The sequence below is a fragment of the Natator depressus genome, chromosome 1, assembly GCF_965152275.1.
Source record: "Natator depressus isolate rNatDep1 chromosome 1, rNatDep2.hap1, whole genome shotgun sequence".
Classification (NCBI taxonomy): Eukaryota; Metazoa; Chordata; order Testudines; family Cheloniidae; genus Natator; species Natator depressus.
In genome coordinates this window covers 298382315-298400700 of record NC_134234.1, presented here as the reverse complement: position 1 = coordinate 298400700, position 18386 = coordinate 298382315, and the positions used below count along the sequence as shown (strand labels likewise).

Sequence of the window (18386 nt, the reverse complement as noted above, 5' to 3'; positions counted from 1 at the left end):
ACCATTTTTTACTCATGTATCTAGACTAGGGGTTTTTGATAGTATAAAGGGTCATAAAAATCACTCCTATGACATCATAACAGCTTGAGTTTTTAATGTAAGCCTGCCCTAAGTGTTAATGAGTTGTTGGAAAGGCAAGCTGTGTCAGAATTTAGAGTTAAATTTGCTTTTATCTAGTTGAATGATGGTTTGAACACCAGTCATTACTCTATAGCAGGTGAATGTAATAAAGGCAGTTGATGGGAGTTCTCTTTGCTATTCCTCATCTTTCTTCCATTTCTTCAGGTAAGGTGAACTTCACCTGGTAACCATATGAATGTTTCCACAGTATTGTCGTGACTAGGATTCTGTAAAGCATCTATCCTGCTACTGCAAGCACCATATTTTACAGAAAAAAGATATATAATCATACAGCTGAGGTTACTGATATTGCCCTGGATCCTCCAAGTTGACAAGTTAAACAAATTTAAGGCATAAGATTGAGTGGACAGAGTCATGACTGAGCTTTCAGACTAAGTTTGAGCACTCATCCTGAAGCCAGGTCATGCCAATGCTAGTTTTGTGTGAAGCACACTTTTTCAATATATTTTATAGCTACTATATCATTTCTAGCGATAAAATGAAAAACAAACTAAGTGTGCAGTTATCTGATCTCGTTTACTTTTAGACAAGGTGTATAACAACCACATTTTAAAAGACTTCAGTGAGAAAGATTTTTATTCCGAAGACGGAACAGTCTTATACAAGTAAATATGTAAAATGTGTCACCACTTTTAAAGTTAAATGTAGTCAAGTATGTTTGTACTATTTACTACTTCATTTTAAGTGCCAACAGCAGGACTTCATGGCACTGGTATAATATAGTAAGGTTATATCTTCTGCCATTTGTCAGTTCAGCAGCCAGTTTAAAATAAGTTAAAATTACAGGGTATAATTGAAGAAATAGCAGCTGTTCCAGAGGCATGTTTGTTCTTGTACTCTGCTCTTCTTATCAAGAAGACTTGCTCTATGTAATTTCATTGCTGTATTAACACCAATCCAAGATGAGCTGGGTCAGACAATTTTGGCAGTTTAATACATATAGCCTTCAGAGCCATCTAACAACTGAATTGTTGCTATATTTACCAAATTTATGAGTGATTTTGATCCAGCATAAGTGTTACAAGTTACATTTCCACCCAATTTTAGATCAACTGATCCTATATACATACAGTACACACACACACCTAAAGCAATTATAACATGCATAACATTTACAGATACTATACATTAGATATTATCCCTGTGCAATGAAGTGTAAGCTATGTGGATATATAAATTAAATCTCAAATTTCAAGGTTACAACAATTACATTTATAAAAAATTATGAAATTACGTAAGTCTTCAACATTGGAACCCCCATGGAAGATCTAAAAAAATTCACCCACATCTGTTCTTTTGTCACGACATTTGCTTCTAGCCTTTGTTCGAGCCTTGAATGCTGCAGAGTTGTACAAGTGCTACAAAGTGAAAGAGAAGCTTTAGTTAGATGTTTGAAATATATACGCCTAAACTAGTTTAAGTTCTTTACATAATTAGGATGTAAAGGATTTTAAATTGATTTAAATGTCATTAGATGGTGTCAAAATTGTGGCACAAAATGAATACAAATTTTATGTCAAAGGTCGGTCATAGGTTCCAAGATTTTAGCACATAATGACCTAATAAACAGATTAAACGAGAACGACCACTAGTTAAGCATGAGTGTCACCATATGGAAATAAGATCTAAATTTTTTCAAAATAGAAAAGATGACAGATATTCAGGAGTCTAAATGAGAGGACCTTAAGTTCCTAAATTTCACTGGAAGTGACTTGGTGGTTTTGAAGTTTTACTCCTTGTCTGGATTCTAGCATTTAACAGATCTGACTATTTCTTCAAGGCTCCCAAACAGGTGTCACTCATTCTGTGAAAAGGACAAAATTCAATTTAACTATGGTCCACAGGTCAAGGAATGATTTAAGACTACATACTGTCCTCGGTGTACAGCAAATTCTCCCAATGTCAGTCATTTAAGCTTTAAAGTTAAAGTTAGAGTTAATTCCCCTACCAAGTTAGTTTTAGTATTCAGATTCAGGAAAACTCTGCATCAGTTTTACACTGTATATACTGGGAAAGTGATCTTCAGAACCCACAAAGCTAGGAAGTATTTTAGATGACTTCTGAATATCATGCAAACCACAAATACGTGAAGTTTGACTGATCTGACCAACAGGCTGGGTGTTTGAAAACACTGCTCCATAACACTGTGTTCTAAATAAATGCGAGTAATCTGACTATGGCTAGAAAACATCTATTCTTAATATTCTAGTATTAACTGGCAAGAAAACCCTCCTCCTGCCTCTGAAAGGTTATACTATACATCCAATTGGTGTGGATCCTAATCCGTTGTAGGAGAGTTTTGGATACATAAAATGGTACAGTAAGTTTTATACGCATAAATATAGGATGGTCACACTGTTGGAGAGTGCCAAAACAAGGATTACCCAATCACCCTAAAGCCATACAGCACGAATCCTATACTCCACACCACATCATGCACTCTGGATGTCATTTTACAGAAGTTTTGAAGATTCTGTCAGGACCATTTCTATATATCTCCTCATGAACAGCTAGGTCTCCTAGTTGCCATGAGTCCAACTATACAAGCTTTACAGGAAGAGAGTTAAACAACTTTAATGTCTGAGGTAAGCAGCTTTTCCATAGGTTTCAGTTGTCACGCTCCAGTGTAACATCTCAGGACCATCTAGGGACAGAAGCAAGTGCTGTACCCCCACGCAAAGGGTGTTCAAAAGTCTGTACAGCTCTCATTACTAGCTCTTCAGTCACCAGGGTGAACCTAAAACTTGATCCAGGACAGAATGTGTTTGTGAAGCACCCCAGACCAGCCATTTTTCATTAAACCAAACATTTGTAGCAGGTTGACTCTAAAATGGCAGCTGTTCAGGTTTCAAATGTTATTTAATTCTCAAAGGGAATATGATAGCATGGTAAGAGCAAGTGATACAGTTAAAGGTGTGATAACATACCCTTTCAAAACGGGATATCTTCATTGTTTTAAGAGTTGCAGCATCAAGCATTACTGGTGGTCCAAGTTCAAACACATTCCGAAGAAACTCATTGGACTGAGTAAAAAAATTAACACATCAGTAACCACGGTTCTATATGGAATATTGTAGCAGCTTTAATCTTGAGATTTAAATTACATGAGTCCATACAAGTAATTTACACTTGTTGAATACGGTCCCCTGCCATCATTTTATTATAAGTAATCAGGGCTCAATTCTTGCTTGCATCAGACAAATCAATGCTCAGCACAGGAGTTGTCAGAGGCAGTTACAGCATCCTGATTCTGCAATGCCCTGACCTCAGCATCAAAGTTTCTACACTGCCATATTACCCACACTGGGGTGGGCTGGTGTAAGCCACACCAGAAGTGATTTCCCTTCTGCAAGGGGAATTTTCAGCTGGCTATTTATGATTACACTGGTCCAGTGTAAAATAACCCTTAGTTTCTCTTTACAAAATTTGAATTAAAATAGAAAGTTACTTTAGAACCAGTTTACCATAGCTATAATTCAAGATATGTTGCTTTATTCTTAAATACTTCTATTGGGAAACAACTTTAACAAATAATTGGCTAAATTCCAATAGAAAACAGGAAAATTTCAAATAGGCAATAATTATTCAAGTGGCCAGACAGGAAACAGTGTGAAATAACAGCTCACCTGCAAATGATATTGCATCCCTGATCCCAGAAGCTCCTTGAAGGTATCATATGTTTGTTTCTTAACCCAGCAGTCAATATACATGCGCTCAGGTCCAAATTTGACAGTCTCTGTAGGGAAGTCACGCTCCTGTCCAAAAACCAAAGAAAAAACATGAAGACTACATTACCAAAACCCTGATTTAGAAGAAGTCCTAAGCAGACAAAAAGGTTATATAGAAAGCTTACGCATGTTAAGAACTAGTGTAGTTTTCCTTTCACTGAGTGATCCATGTAATAAGGACAAGAATCATTTAGTGAGCTGTAGCTCACGAAAGCTTATGCTCAAATAAATTTGTTAGTCTAAGGTGCCACAAGTACTCCTTTTCTTTTTGCGAATACAGACTAATACAGCTGCTACTCTGAAACCTGTTATTCTGTAAAGTAACCTACTATGCATGTATAGTACAATTGCAGATTTTACTGGACACAGGTTGATTCAGGACTGAACCTTAAGAGTATTTATGCTGCTACAGGTAACATTAGGAGGTACAATGATGTAAGTATGAATACAGAAGTAGAATATCAAAAGAAATGTTCACTTGGTATGGGCTTTGTCCAGGGCAATTTGATTCACATCTGTAAATCAGTCAGGTCTCAGGCAAGGTCTAAACACTGTTGAAAAGGAAATTTTATAACCCCCTTTAAAATGCTGTGTTTTGATGCAAACCATACTTATGGGTATACATTTCAGAAAAATCAGCTATGGGTGCCAATATAAGACCTTAAGTAAAGAATCTTCTCTAATTCATTTTTGGGGCTGTTAGTGACTAAGTCACCTTCTTCTGTATTTACGTAACTGGTAATGTAATTACTCCTGACAGTATAAGTCTAAGCATCCCACCCTATCAGTAGTTAGTTTCTTTCTCAGACCAATGTTCACTGCTGAGAACTTTTCATTGTTTGAAAGTACAATTATTTCATTTAGCTGGTATTGGCCCGATTTTACACAGTTAAAGATTCAAGTGTCATCTAACCTACCAACACCCTTTCATTACGAAATGTAAGCTTATTTATCTGGTTTAGTAACTTGTGAACACTTTGCTGGTGAAGAGCTGAAAGTTACTGTCCAGAGCTTTTAGCAATGGTACAGTAGCTCCTCACTTAACATTGTAGTTATGTTCCTGAAAAACGCTATTTTAAGCACAACTATGTTAAGTGAATCTAATTTCCCCATAAGGATTATGTAAAGGGGAGGGGGGGCGCTTTAGGTTTCAAGGAAATTTTATTTGCCAGACAATATATATAGAATTTAATACTGTACACAGCAATGATGATTGTGAAGCTTGGCTGAGGTGGAGTCAGAGGGTGGGATATTTCCCAGGGAATGCCTTACTGCTAAATGATGAACTAGCACTCAATTGAGCCCTCAAGGGTTAACACGTTGTAAATGTAGCCTCACACTCTACAAGGCAGCACGAATGGAGGGATGGGAGACAGCATGGCAGAGAGAGACAGAGACACACACACACACCGTGTGTGAGATAGAGAGATACGCATTGTCCCTTTAAGTATGCTGACCCAACTCTAAGTACACTGGCTTTTTAAGGAGATCAGCTTTTTAAGTTGAGACAGCAGGTGCTGCCAGCAAGCTCCCTCCATCCAGAGCCCTGTCATATCCCCACCCTGCTCTGTGGAGATGGGGTAAAGGAGTGGGAGCAGAGGGGGACACCCTGACATTAGCTTCCCTTTTTTTCCCCCTGCATAGCAAGCAGGGGACTCCTGGGAGCAGCTCCAAGACAGAGGACAGGAGCAGTACAGGGCAGTGGGGGGAAGGGACACCTGAACTACCCAGCAATTGGTAGCCTGCTGGGTGGCTGCCGCACAGGCAACTTAGGGGAGCTGATAGGGGGCTGCCAGTCCACCCTGGTTCCAACCCCCACCAGCTAGCTCCCACGGGCTGCTCTTTCTGCAGGCAGTGGACAAAGCAGGCGGCTGCCAAACAACATAAGGGAGCATTGTGCAACTTTAGAGCATGTTCTCCAATTAATCAGCAACATAACGAAAAACTGTTCAATGAGAAGTTACTGTATTCTGTATAGTTCTCTACAGCAATGTTAACCTAAACACAGAGATATGCTTTAAGGGACGTAATTCTTTAAGCCCTTCGAGTGGAGCAATTATAAACTGAATCCACACAAGAGCTGAATAATGCAAGCTGTTTCTTGCTTATACTGCAAGGCACTAATTCCGCTAATGAACTGATAGATTTTAGAATTCCAGAATTCAGAGTTTGGCTGTAAAGGACAAGTCTCAGCAGAAAACTCAGTACATTGAATAAAGGGGCACTTAACATTTATATTGCAATATTTTATCCATTTTATAGAAAACCATATATCCAATATGGAAGTCAGGTTTGTATTTCCAATCTAAAATGAGGTTTTTCAGTTGACCGTTGAATCCTTTTTAGATTACTAAGCATGAACCTTTGAAAGATGTAGTTAACACTAATCCTGCCTTAATTCTTAATGAGTTAAGAAACTCAATTTAAGTTATTTGGCGCTTATGTTCAAAATTCATCTAAAATTGTAAGAGTTTTTCAATGGTCCAGTGTTCACACAACTGTTTTATAAATTGTGTGCCACTTTTTGCTTTACAGATCAGTATGTTCAAAGCAATCAAGAGTACCTCTACTGCTCGCAAGACGTCTCTAAAGACAGATCGCTGCTTTCTTTTGTCTACTTTGGCACGGTGCTTGTTTCCATCTGTAGCCAGGGCCTTTAGTTTCTGTGTTAAAAGTTCCATGTCTTCATAAAAGAAATCCTAGTCAGACAAAAGGAGATATTTCAATTTCTGGTCTTTATACCCATTTTCTCTAAGTGGTAATACATCAACTTTTCCCATGGTATTGTCTGTCACTTGGATCACATGAGGTGTTTATAATGTAAAATAAATGTATTAACTGTACTTGAATGATTAAGTGATCAGGGTCCAGGTTACCCAAGCCTGACCAGCTGATAACTGTACCAGCAGGTGCACACAGAAGCATTCAATGTGGAGCTCCCTCAATATGAAAGAAGCTGCCAACAAGGTCTCTTGTAAGGCCCTTGGATTATGGAACAAACTCCCCAGTTAGCCTGCTAGCTAGTGCCTAGATTTGTTAACCCTCTGACCATGCTGTAGCATTACGTTCTCTAACACTTGGCGTCAATGAGATGTTTATTGGCATAGGATAATTAAGTTTTGGGGTGGATTTCAGAGATACTGACAGTTGACTTAAGACTATTAAGACTTAAGACTATTACTATTAATTTAAGTTTTGGAAAGGGAGCCTGGAGCTTACAAGGGGGACTTCTAATATTTTTAAAGAATAAATCTGAACAGTTTTTGGAAGTCAGATTAATTCCTAACCGATTACAAGCACATCAACTGTTTTGTCCTTTTACGGATTCCACATTATTTACATTACTCTTTCAAATGGTAGTGTTTTACTTTGATAGCGTGCTATTTGTGGCATGGACCATCTGTTAATTTTTGACCTGTGCCTAAAAAAATAGAACCCTGCACCTTAACTGAGTCTCCTAGGCACTACTGTATTTAATAGCTGTCTTCTGTGTGTTTATTTCCTTCGTCATTGCAATTTTTAAATCGCATTTTTACCTCAGTCCTCCCAGTCTGCCCCATATACCACACCACACAAATATACTTAGTCTCATCTGATCCTGAGATTAAGTTGGTAAACTTAAAGTGAATACTACATGTATTCTTCCATGAATGAGATAAGATTAGCATCAGACGTGTTACAAGGCCATTGGGATAATCCTTTTGTCATAAATTCTGCTTATTATACAAGCCACTGAACTGAGTAACTTACATATGAACTGATGTGCTTTTCTTAAAGGAAGTGTTTTAAGATTTTAAAGAATGCAGATTTATATTTAATCAAAACCAACTACATTCAAACCAAAATTTCAGTCACTTGCAGCCACAGTCCAAGTGATGAAAAGAGTTCAAGCTCTGGACTCATCTTGCCAGGCCTAATAACTTCACTGTCACTGTCAAGCCCTTTCAAAGTAGGCTTCCATAGCTAGAATCTTGCAGTCTCCTGTATTTAGAAGCACTACAAAAAGCAGCACAATTTAGATACGTGAAGTTACAGTGAAGATACTGTGCTTGGTATCCTGCCTCATTTACAGTTACCCTTCCCTCTCAGACCATGTTCTAGCTTGGTCAAGGCTGATGTGCTTTGCCAGGAGCACTTCTGGCAGCCCTCCCAAGCTGTGCCCATGGATAGTTGAAGACTATTTTCTTCAGTGCTGTCAAAAAAAACAGTTAAGAAGTTAATAAGGCACATTACTGAAGGGTAACAAAACAGATTAAGTGTGTTGTAAAGCAAAATTAAAAGTTATTTAAATTTCTAACCATCTGGTGCAAAGGTGAACCACAAGGAAAATATACCTATCACAACCTCAGTAGCACAACATAAATAAAAGTAACTGCTTAGAAGTCTTCCTCCAAAATTGCAACTGGCAAAATGCAAATCAACCAATCTACTTTCAGATGCCAAGAAATTGTTCAAAAGAATCAGGCAAGTCCCATAATGATGTTTTACTAACCTCTTCATCATTGGGTACACCCGCTTTGAGGCAACATAAGGAAATGGAAAACCCCCTACTAAAGATACTGTCTAAACTCAAGAGTGCATTGCAACTGTGACAGCACAGTGATGCTTTCTGGGAGTCCTTGGGACCAGCAGATTTGGACAAGCTGAAAAGGGTAAGGGTCTATACCAAATGCCCCCCTTACCATGGTTTGTTGGGGTACAAGATGCCAATCTACATTTATTTTCTTTGCAGTTCTTTAAAAAAAAGAAGTTATTTAGATGTTAGTATCAGATTTTGTCAACTCTAGCATTCCAGCAGCCCTGGAGTTATCACAGGGAGATAATAGGAGGGCTAGCACAAGTAAGCTTGTTTTAATTGGAGTAGTTCTAATATATCTACCTAAATTTCATTCTACTGTTTAGATACTTTTTCTTCATTATCTTAAGTTGTGGAGTGTTTATATGCAACTTTCCCACCCAGAATGTGCACATGGATACAACTAGACTGTAAGAGGTGGTCCTTTGAAATCAGGGATGCTATGTGAAAGAGCATTACATACCACAGTGTTTAGTTTGTAACAATCTCAAAGCAAGAAACCTGTCACAGTTAAATCCATTATACTTACAGCTTCCATTTCTCGTGCCAGTTCAAACAGAAGAGCTAGTGTTTCTCCAGCAGCAATTCTCATGTTGACATCATCACAAGATAACAAGTTTGGAAGTTTGTGTAAGTGCCTAGAAAAAAAAAGGTTTCAGAGTAACAGCCGTGTTAGTCTGTATTCGTAAAAAGAAAAAAGAAAAGGAGTACTTGTGGCACCTTAGAGACTAACCAGTTTATTTGAGCATGAGCTTTCGTGAGCTACAGCTCACTTCATCGGATGCATAGCATATTGTGGAAACTGCAGAAGACATTATATACACACAGAGACCATGAAACAAAACTTCCTCCCACCCCACTGTCCTGCGAGTGGGGTGGGAGGAAGTTTTGTTTCATGGTCTCTGTGTGTATATAATGTCTTCTGCAGTTTCCACAATATGCTATGCATCCGATGAAGTGAGCTGTAGCTCACGAAAGCTCATGCTCAAATAAACTGGTTAGTCTCTAAGGTGCCACAAGTACTCCTTTTCTTTTTAGAAAAAAAAAAGCCACATTTTATTGATCTGTAAAGAGTGATTTTTACAATTAAGCAACATTAAGGCAAAGTAACAGATCATTGTAAAAGTTGCCTTCCAGGAAAGGAACATACATTTCAAGTTTTTTCTTCACTTCGCTCACTGGACAGATGGTCAGCAACAGAGTCCATGCTAAAAGTGCACTGATGTGAAGCACTGTGTTGTGGGTGCTAGAGATGCCATTAGTGTCTCTCTCTCTCTGATAGGATTTTGTGAATATGTTTTCCAGACACTCCATAGTTGAATACAGTTCCTGATTTAAAAGAAAACAGTGTAAGTGGCTAAATTCAATCATTAAAATTTGTGTAAAACTTGATATAAAGGGTTAAGTGTTTATCCTTACAGTAATATCATCAGTGACTATGAAACAGCAAACTCCCAAGCAGGTTGCACACTAGAAATGGAAAAGAAATAAAGCAAGTCAGTATTTCATAGTTTATATTGATTCTACCAGACCTGACAAGATACCCAAATTTTAAACTTTGGTCTTCGTTACTCCAATATACTTGTTATTGTATAAATAAGTATTTAAGTTCTACATTGAGTGCCCATGGAACCATTCCTTAAGCAGAATTAACTCAGACTGAACTGTTCCCTCCTATTTTTTGCTTTTTTACTTCATAGCTATATCTGGTCCACTTTACAACATGCTGCTCTGCATAAGTATTTGCACTTCTGATATATGTACCTCTAAACAAAGATACGTTGCCAGACTGAGCTGTTACAAAAACTGTATATAGCCTGCCTTTCACCTGATTAGCTAAATTAGAAGAGCTAGTAAAAGCTTACTACTATGAACTACAAGTTTCACAATGAAACAAAAGGGATGACTGGTGTCTACACACTGCTGTGGGAATGATTTTCCAGAATTCTGATTAGTGGCATTAAGGGTCTACTCTACAGGTAGTCTCACCAGCTCAATGTGGTACATTTTTCCAGTTTCTCGTGGGTACCATTTTCTAACACCCAAAAAGCAATTCAAGCTCCTCCTAAACCCCTGTATTAAATACCAGGTCTGCTTTACTTTTAAAGCAGTGTTTCAGTTGTGCTTTGATGCAACCGTAGTCAAGCTAGAAACCTTTGTTTTGACACTACTTGAGGACAACAAAACAGACAAACCAGTTGTACAAGACTGAACGCAAGAGTTAAATGGTACTAGCTCAAAAAAACTCAAGACACTAAAGTTACAGAAAAACCCAGTATCATTAGCAGCAATGGCTACTACTTTGAAGGAGCTTTTAGTTAATAGTTTGGTAGGTGCAGGAATTGAGGCACAGGTGGATTCTCTGAACTTGGCTTTGAGGCTACCATCCCTCCAAAAAGGGACCTTGACTTGAGGAAGGCATGCAGCTTTACACACTTTCCTGCTAGGTTTAATTAAGTTTTACAACTTGCATAAATATTTGTGGACTCAGTATATTGTTTTGGGAAACATTTAAAATAATCCCAGAGGACAGGCATTACAACAGGAATTCTAGAAGTGAAAGGACCATGCATTGTCTCACACCTAATTAATGGTAGGAGTCATATATTGATATTAGTCCCAGGACAGAGCTATTAACAGTCCAAGCTGAAGGAAAAACTGACTGACCAATGCCTAGTCACATCATAAGATGTAACCAGAGTTTTGGGATGGAAAAAGCACAAAGGAACCAAGATACTTTACATGATGCCCCAGTTTCCACAGAACATAGCTCTCTATGGCTGACAAAAAATGCTTTGGTACTGAAAAGAATGGTACACGCAGAACTTGAAGTTTCAGGTTAAGTGAACATCAACATGCACCTCTTTCAAGCCAATTAGTAGAACACCAATTTTCAAATCTCATGCCATCACCGAAAGCTTCTGGCAGCCCAACACCTATGCACATTAGGGCAGGAATTAAATTATAGGCTTGAATTAACACACTAATAAAGTAATCTGTATTTTGGAAGCAAGGAAAGAGCAAAGTACCAATAGCTTTAAAAAGTTGTACTACCTCTCTTTTATAGCCCAGTACATTTTATACTTACAGCCTGTCTAGCCTGGATACTAGCTGTTCCATCACAGATTATCTTCTTGAGAACTGGTCCAAGGGTTTTAAGGATTTCTTCACTTTCAATTCCTGACCCCAACTGCACACAGAGAAGACATGCCAGCCTTGCCGCTGCAGACTGTTCATCACTCTTACCTACAGATTAAGGAAATTGAGTGATCGATCACCTGTGGATTTTATCCTGCACTGAATCACACATTCGTTTAGGGGCTCATTAAGTGAGATCCAGCAATGAAGCATGCTGCATCTTAAACAAAACCCAAATGAAGAAAACAGCACTGGAAATGGTACTAGGTTGTCATTAATTCCAGCTAAAAGGAAGGAAGCAAAAGTCAAGATAATTTTGTAGCCCAATGATCAAAGAGCAATACATGCTCACATCTCACTTAGGACAAGAGAAGCTTAGCTAACAAATGTATGATCTACTAAAATTTTCTGTAAAATACTAAGAAGTCTCATCACATCAGTTAACGCTACAGTGGTATGACAAATCAGTCCCTATCCTATAGTTCTGTTACCTTCCAGTAGCGTACAAGCATTTATTACCTTTCTTTATGCAGCGTTCAATGCTATCAGTTAAAGTCATTCTCCTTTCCAGGATAAATTCATATAGTATTTTAGAAGTCAGAGCATTTTTAAGACCTTCAAGAGCTGCTTGTCTTGTCTTTGCACTGTTGGAGAAGTAATACAGATTAATATAAAAGTTTTCATGTAAGCTAAAGCTGAAGGCTTTGCTTTAGTACACTTTTATAGCAGTCTACATTACACATCTACCGGGTGCTGTCAAAAATCTACGGAAGACCTTTGAATTAAGTAGAAACATTTAGTACAGATTTGAACAAATCTTCTGGGCAGACCAACTCCTCAATTACAACTTGGTTTATTTTCCTTCACCTCTTTCCTCAGCTAGGATGCAGAGGCATAAAAACTTCGGTTGAAGGCTGTGGCATATGCTTAATGCAGCACTGCAAAACTCATGATAGCTTACCAGCCCAGAAACAAACTTTAGTCACCCATCCTTTATCGTGTTGACATTGTGTGCAATTAATTTAAGTTGCTTTTCTGAGGCAAACAATTTTGCAAGACCAATTTACTTGAACAGGGCACCTGATCTGACAATACACAAGCATTTTAAATTTGTATTAGTAAAAAAAAGCCAGGCCTACTTCTCTAGTTTACATCAACCACCACTGACTCCAGGATAGCTATTCCTGATTCACAGGAGAGGAGAATCAAGCACCCAACGTGGATTGCTAAATTGTGATTTTAGTTAGTATGCAACAGAAATAAAGATAGGTTAAGTTTCTATGGGGCAGCAACACATCACTAATTTGTATTAGAGAAGTCAAGTGAAGATTAATGATGCTTAAGAGCATTGTTTCCGAACACCCTATACCTCTTGTCCAACGTAAGGTCAATGAATCCCTTTAACTTGTACTCGAAGTCTTCTTGAGTTGCTTCTTCATCGACTTCAGGTCCTAATGTATACAAGATAATTTAATCCTAATGCACATTACAACGTTCACATTTAGATCACTAGAAACAGTGTGAGAAGTGACTACTGTATTTAAATATCACAACATCATCCACCTTTTTTCAGGTAACAGGACCTTAGCAACAAGCGTGGGATACTACAACAGAAGAATGACACCCAGGAGTGGGACCTGGTTATAACCGACTGACACTATGGAAAAGTATTTGGTTTTAGTAGCCAATTTATTCTAAGTTGTTTGTACATGTAGATTTCAGAATGAAGCAGTTGTCATGAATGCAGGGGGGCTGATGTCTTAGGTCCTCTTACTGTTCCTGAGACAGGTGGTAAAAGTTACATGTGAATAAAGGCTTTATCGATTTCCAATTAAATCTAAACTTTGTTTTAGAAATTAGCATAGTATAGTCACAGAATAAAGAAACCACAGGAGATTTAGAAATCTTATGAAACATATTGTACATTTATCTGTAAATACTTTAATGGGTACCTCAAAGTATCTATAAAAATGGGGGGGGTCAGTAATGCCCTGAGAACCCCAAATTTTTGGTTATTTGAATGATTATTGCACTGTTTGTGACTGAAGATTAGATAAGACACGTGTCAAAACATCAATTTTGTTTCTGAAGAAATTCTTTCAGAAGATGCATAGATCAAAATCTAAAATATACCTTCTTCAGTGAAGCTAGCAGGATCACTGAAGCCACTGCAGTGGCTCATAGTCTCAATTGATGCATCCTCATCACTGAAAGGCTGCACATTTCTATGCTGACCACCTTAAAAAAAAAACGAACATACACTTAGTGACTACTTCCATATTTGAAAAACACTGCAGCTCCACATATTGCTGTCCCACCCCGTTCTCCCTGACCCCACGCAAAAAGTAGGGAGAAATAAGGGACTCCCATGTCAAAGGTGGTTTTTTCTCCCTACAGACCCCAGCTTCCATCTCTTCCTGGCCCTACTTAGGGGTCCAAGGTATAAAAGGGTGTTCAGAGAATACTTTCCTAGGCTTAAAAACTACTTATACACGGATTTGTACCAAGAACAATGAAAAGATATGATAGCGTATTCAGTGTACTGCTGAAATTTAGAATTATGGAGGAGCAACACCTTCTGTCAAGGCTGTGTCTAGCTATTGTATTCGATTGGGCTTTCAAACAGCACATGTCTACATTTAGAAAATGTATTCCGCTCACACAGATATAACACCCACAGTCAAAGATAGTGGAATTTCATTGGTTTTAATTTTTTAATCTATTTTAATCAAAATTTAATAAGATACAATTAGTTTTTTTAAACAGTGGATTAACCACTGAGCAAACTACTAAGGGAACTGGTGGATTCTGCATCTCTGGATATCTTGAAATCAGTGAAGGATGCCATTTTGGCAAGTATGCTTTAACTAAAGTTATTGGGCTTAATACATGGGTAACTCAATTAAGTTTAGGGCTTGTGATATACAGGAGATCAAACTAGATGATCTAAGGGTCCCTTTTGCCCTTAGGCTATGAAATTATGAACATTTTGGATGAAGCCCTGAAGCAACCCTACAGCCTTTAAAAGTTTTGCATGGGAATATTTTATACATGTTCAAACATACACAGTAGTCCTTTACATACAGAGGCAGAGCACCACCAAATGCACTAATGCGATGGCAAAATGTACTCATTCAACGAAGAATTGGGAAAATATTGGAGATGAATTTGACACAGAGTGGCCTGGATACCACTGAAAATACAGTGCACCAAGAACCCATTATCTGCTGCTCATGGAACATGTAAATAGCAACACCAAGCCATAAGCCAACTAGAAATATGTTTTTGGTATAGGCACAGAGTGCTGTCCATGCCAACACATGCAAAGGGAGGTTGCATTCATGGTGGTTATCCTTATGGCTGTTGCGATTTTCCCAAAATCAACCCCCGACTTTTTCCTTGAAAAAAAGGCAGTAAAGATACCCAAGAGATCTTAGGACACAAAATGCAACTCATTATGTAGTTCATTGCAGCTTCTCTCTTCAGCACCTAGCATACTACAAGATTTCAGCCAAACCCAGTTAAGTCCACTAAATACAAATATGACTGATGCTGAGCTAGCTGGCTGTACAACCCATTACTTTCCTTGCAGGATTCTCTTTTGTATTGTAGTAGTGCTATCTAAGTAACATTCAGTCTTAGTGTTACCAGAGGACGACAGAATTCAGGATTTCATCTGAGCCCCATTTAAGCTTCCTTTTGTCTTGGTTCAACCAAAACCTTCACATTTGATGTCAATAACAGTTTCTATAGTTATGTCTCCCCCCCCGGGCCCCATTTTGTTCTTGTTCAATTCCAATTTTATGAGCAGCTCAAGCCATATTTCCTCCAATCAAGAAGTTACTAAATAATGATAGCCATTTCCTTAAATTACTCACTGTGTGCAATAATGAAGGTAATGTTAGCATAAAAATAGCAACTTTCCTCAAATGTACATCTTTACCCTGTCTCTTTTTATGGTATAATCAGACTGATGATCTTTGCCATTTGTAGGTGCAAAAGGTAACAGCAATTATTCCTTAATTAATCTGATGCTGAAGTGCTGCTGGAAGCAGTGGAAGAAATACTCAAATAAATTTGTTAGTCTCTAAGGTGCCACAAGTACTCCTTTTCTTTTTACTTAAATTACTGGGACTAAGTTTCTCTGACAGCTTAAGTGTTTCATTTGCAGGATGCTCTAAACTCAATGTTTGTTCTTTCAATTTCACAGAGAAAGTTTACTTTAGCGATACAGTTGATTCTGACTGCAATTTGAGATAAACCTTTTTTTAATCTGACTACCAAAGCCTGAGAAAATATTTTAAAAATTTACTTTAGACAGCACTTCATTTCCACTGTTCTTACCATATACTTGAACTTTAGGCACATTGAGTGAAATTCACATACTAGTATTTGGTAGTCATTACACATAAATCAGCTGCGTCCAAGTTGTCCCAGTGATCTACATTGTGAACTTATACTGCCATAGCTACATCATGCCCCACAGACACTTAGTGATGCTGGCCTAATCCCCAATGTAGACAGGTCAACAGAAGAATTCTTCCATCAACCCAGGTGCCACTTCTTGGGAAAGTGAATTACCTATGCCAACAGGAGAACACCTTCCTTCCACCAGCAAAGGCATCTAAACTGAAGCACTAGAGTAGCATAGCTGCAGCTGTGCCGATACAGCAGTTAAGTGGAGACATACACTCAGAGTGAGAAACTACCATCTAGTGCAGTGGTCCCCAACCTTTCTTCTGGGAATAGCATTCCCAGAAAACGTGGTGGGTGCCAGACACCCCACCAACAAGAAGCACCGCAGCCGAAATGCCACAGAGAAACAGCAATGCTTCTTGGCAGCATTTCGGTGGTGAGGTATCCTGCTGGGCACCATGGTGTCCGTAGCCACAGTGTTGGGGACCCCTGATCTAGTGCATGGATTCTCAAGATGGCAGGTCATGAACCCCAAGACGGTTACAAACAAGTATTCAGAGCACGGCCACCTTGTCACTCCCATATTCCTACACAGTCTCAGCATGGAAAAGACTGAGAACCACCGATCTAGTGAAAATTATGATGAGACACCAACTTCAGAAAAATCAAATACACTGTCCACCTTCTGGAAGTTTTTAAACAATTCACAGCTCCACAATCACAGCTAGTTCACAATTCCCAATAATCAAGTCCCTCACCAATCACGAATGCCTCCTCTGCCCACCAGCTAACAGACAATTTTGGAGCGCTCATTGCCTAGCGGGCATAACAAGGCCCTTACCAGTCTCCTTGGGCTTTTGAGGGGCCGAACTCTGAGCTTTCATTCCCAGGGTGAAACTGAAGCCTAGCAACAAGAACTCTCAGGCACCGTCACTTAATTCAGGGTGACAGATTTGCACATAAAGGGCCCTAGGAACCCACTGAACATTTTCTCGAGCAGCCCCAGCCCAGGCGACAAGTCACGTGCAACACGCCAGCCACAGGGCGGCGACCCCCGGTTGCAGGCGGAGGCAGCTGGCCAGTCCCGAGGCTGGGCCAGGCCATTAGCGGTGACGCCAACCCGGGGGTTGCTCGCTGGCTCCGCGCAGCTGACCTCGGGCACGCCAAGCTCTGCTCAGCGGCCGCCAGCGCACTGCGAGGGGGCGGCCCAGCTGCCACGGGGCCCTGCCGCCGGCGCCGCGCTGGACACGCAGTTCGCCGCCCGCGACCCCTGGGCAGAAGCGGCTGACGCACGAGTTCAGCAGCAGGCGGTGCGCATGCGTCGGCTGGTGTGTGAGGTGGCGGTTTCCAACCCCGGCTCCTGTCAACCCCGCGGAGATAAGGCCGCTCGCTCAGGCGGCGCCGCGAACGGGGACGAGCAGGTACCCCCTGCCCGGAGACCCCGGCCGCGCAGCCAAACAGGGCGGCTCCGCTGGCCGAGGCCCGGCTGCCCCCCACCCTGCCCTCGAGCACCAGCGCATCATGGGAAACGTAGTTTCGCGTTCTCGGCGCCCAACAGAGGAGACGGGGACAGGCGGCAGGAGAAAACTTCCTCTCCCAGGATGCCTCGCGGCTCCTACCTGCTCCGCGCTGGTGATTGCTCCCTCGCTTCTTTGACTTGGGCATGGCCACCGGCGGTGCGCAGCTCCCCTCTGTGGGTCTCGATCTCTCAGTTCCCCCCCGCCCGGGTCTCAGCGACAATCAGCCGATGGAGGAGCAGGAGCGCTTTTTACTACAGCGTCTCTGCGGGGCTGACTTCCCGGACCGAGGCAGTGGAGGGGACTGGCGGAGGCAGGCGAAGGACAAGGCAGTGGTGGCGGTAGAAATCCCCGTGAAGGCCCGTGAGCAGAATCGATGCATCTTTCTCCTCTCAGACACCTGGAGCTAAAGGCGAAGAGAGGGCGCCAACGCTGCTTTTATAGCCAAACGGACTAAGGGGGTGGGCAGAGTGACGTGTTGCTGACGTCAACCGGATATGCCCAATGACCAGCTCTGGTTTACTGGACTCGTGACTCATACGCGAGCGATGCCGATCGTGGTGGCGCGTTGCATGTTGGGATGTGCAGTCCCCGAAGAGGTCACCACTTCCCTCAGGCTCGTGAGGACAGTCTCCCGCGGCGGCACTGGTAGTGTGGAAGGGCATCCCAGGACACCATTGCATGCTGGGAAATGTAGGCTCAGCCTCTTTGGGCGATGGTAGGACGCCGTGGAGCGCACGTCGGCAGTCCCCTTACAGGCGTGTCCCCGTCTCACCCGTTGAGTGGGTGGTGCTGAGCGGAGCGCGCGCAGGCCCGGGAGGAGAGGTTAGGGTAAAATCGGGCTGAGACTCACCCAGGCGCTTGAGTTAG

The 18386-nt window shown here is 40.7% G+C and overlaps 1 protein-coding gene across 2 annotated transcripts; it reads right to left on the bottom strand.

Moving 5' to 3' along the window:
• Window positions 1–631: 631 nt before the first annotated feature.
• Window positions 632–17804, bottom strand: IFRD1 (interferon related developmental regulator 1). Of its 2 annotated transcripts, none has more exons than XM_074942254.1 (12): window positions 16841–17019; window positions 13717–13821; window positions 12953–13034; window positions 12103–12227; window positions 11534–11691; window positions 9865–9915; window positions 9596–9774; window positions 8975–9083; window positions 6434–6568; window positions 3768–3896; window positions 3069–3164; window positions 632–1499 (listed from the first exon to the last, which is right to left on the bottom strand). In XM_074942254.1, exons 1-12 carry the CDS (start codon window positions 16881–16883, stop codon window positions 1410–1412), a joined length of 1302 nt encoding a protein of 433 aa, XP_074798355.1. In that variant the 5' UTR covers window positions 16884–17019; the 3' UTR covers window positions 632–1409. The 2 variants fall into 2 exon arrangements, with proteins under 2 accessions (XP_074798355.1, XP_074798354.1); XM_074942253.1 differs by lacking the exon at window positions 16841–17019 and adding an exon at window positions 17619–17804 and having other exon boundaries at window positions 633–1499.
• Window positions 17805–18386: the final 582 nt, after the last annotated feature.

Bases quoted from the DNA above. Each gene is read 5' to 3' on its own strand.
- IFRD1 (XM_074942253.1), bottom strand. From the start codon at position 17,664: ATGCCCAAGTCAAAGAAGCGAGGGAGCAATCACCAGCGCGGAGCAG. The intron at 9,916-11,533 runs GTAAGTATAAAA...TTCCATTTCTAG, and splicing joins GTATCCAGGCTAGACAGGCT to TGTGCAACCTGCTTGGGAGT. The intron at 6,569-8,974 runs GTAAGTATAATG...TTGTCTGACTAG, and splicing joins TGGCACGAGAAATGGAAGCT to GATTTCTTTTATGAAGACAT.